General features: G+C 71.0%; 3 protein-coding genes across 3 annotated transcripts; 1 reads left to right on the plus strand and 2 right to left on the minus strand.

Moving 5' to 3' along the window:
• Positions 1-2,083: 2,083 nt before the first annotated feature.
• AURANDRAFT_62401 (hypothetical protein) lies at positions 2,084-2,710 on the minus strand (the record flags this gene model as incomplete). The annotated part of the gene is made up of 1 exon (XM_009036218.1): positions 2,084-2,710. The coding sequence occupies one exon, from the start codon at positions 2,708-2,710 to the stop codon at positions 2,084-2,086; it is 627 nt and encodes a 208-aa protein (XP_009034466.1).
• Positions 2,711-3,822: 1,112 nt separating this feature from the next.
• Positions 3,823-4,686, minus strand: AURANDRAFT_62402 (hypothetical protein; the record flags this gene model as incomplete). The annotated part of the gene is made up of 1 exon (XM_009036217.1): positions 3,823-4,686. One exon carries the CDS (start codon positions 4,684-4,686, stop codon positions 3,823-3,825), a length of 864 nt encoding a protein of 287 aa, XP_009034465.1.
• Positions 4,687-4,906: 220 nt separating this feature from the next.
• Positions 4,907-5,983, plus strand: AURANDRAFT_58787 (hypothetical protein; the record flags this gene model as incomplete). Its single annotated transcript, XM_009036196.1, has 1 exon — positions 4,907-5,983. One exon carries the CDS (start codon positions 4,907-4,909, stop codon positions 5,981-5,983), a length of 1,077 nt encoding a protein of 358 aa, XP_009034444.1.
• Positions 5,984-7,214: the final 1,231 nt, after the last annotated feature.

A 7,214-nucleotide genomic window follows, 5' to 3' on the forward strand; every position in this document is an offset into this window, starting at 1 on the left:
GACAGTTCACGCGAAGTTCGGCGCGCGCGTCGCGGAGGCGGACCGCGCGCGCGTCGCGGACAAAGTCACCGAGGCGACGCGGTTCCTCCAGGGCCTCCTCCGGTCCCTCGAGGCGTAATTTCCGGGGCTTTTTCTTTACGCGCCGGGCGCCTTCCGCGCCGCCCGCGCGACGCGCAGCCCCGCGGCGCCGAGCGCCGCGGCGTAGCACGCCGCGAGCGCGAGGCCGATGTCGAGGCCCAGGTCCCCGTTGCGCTCGTCCGCGAGCCCCACGCCGAGCTCGAGGAGGTCCTCGAAGAGCGTCGTCGCCGTCGAGAGGAGCGCGAGGGCCGGGCCGAGGAGGTGCCGCGGGAGCAGCGCCTGGACGTCGGCGTACTGCGGCGCCATGGCGAAGCCGTCGCAGAGGATCGCGCCGAAGAGCGCGGCCTGCGCGGCGCCGAAGTCGCCGAGGAGGAGGCACGCGGCCGTCGCGGCGGCGGAGCAGAGGCAGGCCGCGAGCGCCTGGTCGCCGAGCACGTCGCGCCCCGACCGCGCGAGGTGGTCCGCGAGGAGGCCGCCGAGGAACGGCCCCGCGAGCGCGACGGGCACGAGGCACGTCGCGTTGAGCGTCGCCTGGGCGGGACGAGGGTGATTCAAGTTCGCTTCAACGTGAGCGTTCCGCGCGCGCGCGTTCCAGAGCACGCATCCACGCGTCGAGACCGCTCCGAGAGATGATCGCTCGTCCAAAAATCAGCCGAAACGGGTGGAAAACGGCCGAGAGAGGAGCCTTTCAAGTTGGGAAGCTCGCGCCCTTTCGCCGCCCCGAGCGTCGCCGTCTCCGACGCCCTCGCGGGCCAGGCGTCGTCGAAGTAGGCCGTCAGGTACGTCGCCTTGACGTCCATGGCCGCGTGGAAGGCGACGTAGGCCGCGAGGAGCCAGGCGCCGTGCGGCGCCGCGGCCGCGGCGCCGGCGAGCTCGCGGAGGCCCCGGCGGCCGAGCGCCGCGGGCCGCGCGCCGCCGCGCGCCGCGCCCCGCGGGAAGAGCGCCGCGGCGGCGAGGGCGAGGACCACGCAGGCGCCGCCGCCCGCGGCCGCCGCGAGCCGCCAGGACGCGTAGAGCGCCGGGTACTGGAGGAGCACCGCGGCCGCGGAGCCGATGGGCTCCGACGCGAGGATGAGCCCCGTCGCCGCCGCGTGGCCCACGGCCGAGTCCTTGGGCGCGCCGATGAAGGCGACGCCGACGAAGGTCGTCGCGGCCACCGTGACCAGCGTGAAGCCGCAGCCGATCGCGAACTGCGCGGCAAAGAGCGCCGCGACGCTTTCCGCGAGCGCCAGGCCCGCGAGCCCGAGGCCGCTCGCGAGGGCGCCCGCGAGGGCCGCGTCCCGGAGCGCGGACGCGTCCGCCGGCAGCGGCCGGACGAGGCTCAGCGCGAGGCCCGCGAGCACCGTCGCGGCCCCGGGGCAGTAGCCCACGAGGATCGCAAAGTCGACGTCGGAGACGCCGCAGGCCGTCTGGACGGCGTGGCGCGCGCCCGTCTTCACCTCCCCGGCGGCGTAGAGGTAGATCAGCGCGTTGCCGGCGATCTTGCTCAGGATCGCCAGCAAAGCCACGGACGCGAGGCCCCACAGGCGCTCGCGCCGGCCCCAGGGCGCCGGCGGCGCGTCGAGGGCCTTGGCCTTGGCGACGTCGGGCGCGCCGTCGCCGTCGCGCAGGCCCTCGCTCAGCGTCCCCCAGGACGCCGACGCCACGAGCGGCGAGATCTCCTCGGCGTGGCTGCCCATGTCACACCCGAATCGACGGCATGTCCGGCTTTTGCGTCGTGTTTCCTTCAAGGCGCCTGACTGCAACAACATCACGACCTGCGGCCTCATGCTTCGAGCGACGATCGACTCTGCACAGCTTAATGCACAGCGCCCTTGTCCTCTATTTCCTCGACGGGCTCGAGGACTCTCACGCTCCGCAACCCCGTCCTTCTGCAGGACGCTCAAACCGGTAAACCCCGCATTCGTTGACGCTGAACACCACTCGACCGATCGACCCCCCGTCGCCCTCGTGGCGCCGCCGGCCACATGAACGCCGCGAGGGATCGCGCGCGCGTAACGCCGCGTTAGCCCGCGGAGCGCGCGGCCTCGTCGTCGCGCGGCGACGCGGCGTAGTCGCGCGGCGGCACGGGCGGCGGCGCGGCGTCGTCGTCCTCGTCGTAGTCGCGCGGCGGCACGGGCGGCGCGTTCGGCGCGGCGGCGTCGGGCGCGCTCCGCCGCCGCGCGGCGTCCGCGGCCGGCCGCGCGGCCGCCGCGGCCGCCTCGCTCGACGGCCGCCGCGGGTCGACGCGCGCCTCCACGTAGCAGGCGACGCAGACGCGCTGGAGCGAGCTGCCCGTGACGCTCGCGCGGTTCTCGAGGACGAGGCGCAGGTGCTTCGGCGCGCACGCCTCGCATACCGTCCGCCGGCACCGCGCGCACGTCCGCAGCGACCCGCCGGCGCCGCAGCAGCGGCAGGGCGCGCCGGGCGGCAGGGTCAGGGACACCATGAGCCGCCGCGCCGTCGCGGCGTCGACACCGCAGAGCGGCCGCTTCCCGCCGAGGAGCTCGCGGAGCAGCGCCGCCTCGTCGGCGGCGCCGGCCGTCGGCCGCGTCAGGGCCGGCGCCGGCGCGCCGCCGTAGTCGAGCGCCGGCGAGATGAGGTCGTGCCGCGGGTTCGCCACGGCCACGGCGTCGCGCCGCAGCGCGGCCATGCCACACGTCGTCGATATTATTGGGCAGCCTATCGGAGCATTCTCCGTAATTTGTCGCGCGCGCGGCGCGCCGCTTGAACTTTAAATCTTAATCGCTCGAGGCTGCTGGAAGTTAAGCTGGAAGGCCTGCCCTGCGTAATGTTCGAACCTCTTTAATGAATCTGTATGCAGCTGCTTACTGCTCGTTACGCGTGCGACTTGATCTGGTGCTCCTTGAGGATGACGCGGGCGGAGGCGCCGTCGTCGCGAACTTCGATGACCTTGAAGCGGAAGCCGGGGATGAGCAGCACTTCTTGCTCCTTCTTATACGCGGAGAACTTGGAGATGTTCGCGGCCGTCGGGTGCGAAGCGGCGCGCCGGATCTCAAAGAACACCGCCGTCCTGCTCGCGTCAGTCTTTCCGGCGAAACGCCTGGCAACGGCCTCGCTCAGAGACGTCGAGGTGAACCCAGTCCACTGCAGGATCCCTCCCCGGCGCTCCGCATCCTTGAAAACCTCGAGCTGGGTCCGCGTCATCGTCGTTCCGCGGTAGACGCGCGTGATCTGGCCGCAAAAAATAATGCGCACGGCCTCGACGAGGGAACGGAGCGGCCATCCGAAGAACCTGGGCGCGCTGAGATCGCTCTTCGACAGCAGCCTGTCTGCGACGTAGCGCGTATTGAGCCACTTTTGCAACTTATAGTCGCCGATCGTGTACGTATCGAGGTGCTTCTTGTGCCACTCCGTGAGTTCACCCTGGCCGGGTGTCGTGTCGCGAATGGCCAGACGAATTTCCTTGACCATTGCCGGGCGACCAGCCTTGGTCTTCATCGTCGGGTCGGTGTCGTCGGCCGCCGCCTGGACGACCAAAGCATCGCTATAACGCTCGCGCTGCCCCAGCGATTTCCCTTGCCCAGCGGGCGGCCGAGAGACCGAGCGCGACTGCGACCGTGCACGATCCCGATCGCGCGACCGCGCTGCGGGGCGCCCTCGAATCTCGCCCACATAACATAATCCCATGGCAAAGCCGGGCTCGTGCATGGCTGCCATGCTCTGCCCGAAAACGAAAGGTGGCGGATCCTCGGCTCAAGTTGAACCTCAATGTGGGGCGTCTAAAAATTACACACGGCCGGCTCACTGCGACGCGGCGTTGGGCCCGTCCTCGCCCGGCGCGTCGTGGTCCGGCGCGTCGTGGTCCGGCGCGGCGCCGCCGGCGACGGGCCCGTCGGCGTCGAGGCCGTCGTGCTCCGTCGCGCCGCTGCCCGTCGCGGCGCAGGTCTGGGCGACGGACCGGGCCTGGCCGATGCAGAGCGACACGCAGTCGAAGCAGGACTCGACCGCGCCGTAGGTCGCGAGGTTGTACGCGGCGACCGACGCGCCGCCGGCGTCGCTCCGGACCTGCGCGACGAGGCAGCTCTTGACGAGGTCCGGCGCGAGGACGAAGGCGGCCTCGACGGGGTCGGCGCAGGTCGCGTAGGCGCCGCCGTCGAGGAACCGGAAGCGATCCTCGACGCACGACTCGGCGCAGCCCGTCGACGCGGACATGTCCAGGGTGCACGTCGTCGCCCAGGCCGGGTCGTCGAGGCGCGCGCCCGTGGTCACGGCCGCCAGGGTCGCGTCGTAGGAGAACTTGACGAGCGCCGCGTTGGACCCCTCCCAGTCGTAGGTCCAGCCCTTGTCCGGGTCTAAGCCCCGGAGTTCCAAAAACTGGCCCCGGTCCACGAGAATCGTCGCGCCGACGGGGTCGGGCAGCGCCTGCCAGCCGAGGGAAACGCCGAGCGCGACGAGCAGGTCCGTGCTCGTCGTCCGCGCCACGCACTCGACGACCATGGCGTCGTCGACGTCCTGGATCGTCAGCGACGACAGGACCGGCCGCGTCGGGGCCAGCGCGACGGAGGCGCCGACGAGGCCCAGCGCCGCGGCGGCGAGCGCCGCCGCGGGCCAGCGGCGCCGCGCCGGGCCGGCGGCGAGCGGCGTCGACGCGTCGACGGCGTCCATGGCACTCGTCGTGTCGGGGCTGCCTTGGAATTCGATGCAACGTTGCTGCGTTCGGGATGTCGGTGCCTTCAACCACGACGTCGATGCAGGGCAATATTAACCCATTGCGAAGCAAAGCTCGAGCTGCTCGCGCATTTTAAGTCGCGTGAGCATCGCCTCGCCGCGCGCGCGCCCCGCAGAGCCTCGCGCCCGCCGGCGCGGTCCGCGGTCCGCGGCGACCATGTTCGGCCAGCCCGCGCTCAACGCGTCGAACCCGAACAACGACACGGTGGTGCCCAACTCGCCGAGCGACGGCGTGTCGAGCCTCACCTTCAGCGCGAGCTCCCAGTTCCTCGTCGCGAGCTCCTGGGCGTCGACGGTGTCCTGCTGGGAGACGCAGGTCGCCGAGGGCATGGGCAGCGCGCAGGTGAACGTCGCGCCGCGCGCGCAGATCACCGTCCCGGCGCCCGCGCTCTGCACGTCGATGTCGGCGGACTCGCAGAACGTCTTCGTGGGCCTCGGCGACGGCACGGCGCAGATGTGGACCCTGGGCCAGCCCCAGGCCCAGACCTTCGGGAAGCACGACGCGCCCATCCGGTCCATCCACTTCGTGCCCGCGCTCTCCTGCGTCTTCACGGGCTCGTGGGACAAGACCATCAAGTGCTGGGACGTGCGCCAGCCGACGCCGACGGCGTCGGTGCAGCTCCCGGAGCGCTGCTACTCCATGGACGTGGCGCACCCGCTCATGGTCGTCGCGACGGCCGAGCGCAAGCTCTGCGTCTACGACCTTTCGAACGCGAACTGGCAGCGGCCCTACCGCGTCGAGGACAGCCCCCTCAAGCACCAGACGCGCTGCGTGCGCTGCTTCCCGGACCGCGAGGGCTTCGCCATCGGGTCCATCGAGGGCCGCGTCGCCATCCACCACGTCGACGCCAAGGACGCGCACAAGAACTTCGCGTTCAAGTGCCACCGCGACACGCAGGACGGCCGCGCGGGCCAGGCGTCGACCTGCAACATCTACGCCGTCAACGACATCGCCTTCCACAATTTGGGCACCTTCGCGACGGCGGGCTCCGACGGCGTCTTCAACTTCTGGGACAAGGACTCGAAGCAGCGGCTCATGGCGTTCAAGCGCGCGGACCGGCCCATCTCCTGCGCGGCCTTCAGCCCCGCGGGCACGCTCTACGCCTACGCCCTCTCCTACGACTGGTCCCGGGGCTCCGAGTCCCACACGCCCACGGACCCGAACACGATCATGCTCCACAAGGTCCAGAAGGACGAGATCACGCAGCGCAACAAGAAACCGGGGCGGAAGTAGGTCCGTTACGTACCCTTGCGCCGGAACGTGATCGTCTCGCCGTGCTCGACGAGGTCCAGGGGCGCGTCGCCGCGGAGCGCGTCGCCGCTGTCGCGGACCATGGCGAGCGACGCCGCGTCGACGGCCGTGCCGGGCCGCTTCGCGGCCGCGTGCTTCGCGAGCGTCTGCGCGAGCTTCGCCGCGGGCCTGCCCGCCCAGGTCGCGGGGATCGCGACCTTGAGCCGCAGCCGCTCCGCGGGCGCCGCGCCGTCGAGGACGAGGATCACCTCCTTCTTCGGCGCCGCGGGTTCCGCGGCCGCGGGCGCCGGCGCGCCCGCCGGCGGGGCGTCGGCCGCGGGCGCGGAGAGGCGCCGCCGGCCGTCGGACGGCGCCGCCTTGGGCGCCTTCTTCAGCTTCTCGTTGACGCCGTTCTGGCAGTACATGTGGGCCGTCAGACCCATGCACGCGCCGCGGCCGTTGCCCCCGGGCAGCCCCGCGCCGTTGGGCCCGCCGCCGCCCTCGTGGAACTTGTAGCTATGGTGCGCGCCGCTCCAGTTCGTCGGCATGGTGGGCGGTCGTTAGGTCGTCTTCCGGCCCTCCATATTTTACTCCACGGTTGCGAGTTGCAGTCGATACTCTGCCATGTTGACGCTCGGCGTGACATCACTTGGTTGACTCCGAGCTGCCTCGCCCAGGTTGGGCACGCGATGCAGCGGTTCCAGGACTTGGCGCGGCGCTCGGTCTGTGGACCATGTCGCGCCTTGGGCCCGGCTGCGAGTCGCTCGGGAAAGACCATCGGTCGATGGGGAGCAACTTAGTTCGCGTCGGGGCAGCCCGTGGACGACGAGAACGGCGGTTATCGGTGGGGGGCGACCGACGAGGGGCTCGCATTAGTGCTGAGGTCCCGTATGTGCGACCAACTTCGAAGAAACACCCCCTGGAATGTCCCTCCCGAGGGGGCTGTCCGGGCTTGGTCGCACATACGGCCTCGTGCATTGCGCGGTGAGCACCGTGTCGCCCGCGGCGCCGCGCGCCTCTCGGAGCCGGTGAGGTGATCTCGATCAAATCGGCTCGAGTCGAAGAGCTGCCGCGAGGGCATCTGGTCGCTCCCATGACGAACGATTCCCGACGCTCTGTGACTCGAAGGGGACCGAAAATCGGGTCGGGGGAAGCTGCCGCGCCTCATTCCACCCCCTGAGGCTGCCCGTTTGCGTCGCCTCGCAATCGTCCGGATGTCGCGTCTTTTCATGTG

This window comes from Aureococcus anophagefferens (genome assembly GCF_000186865.1).
Source record: "Aureococcus anophagefferens unplaced genomic scaffold AURANscaffold_4, whole genome shotgun sequence".
Taxonomy (NCBI): domain Eukaryota; class Pelagophyceae; order Pelagomonadales; family Pelagomonadaceae; genus Aureococcus; species Aureococcus anophagefferens.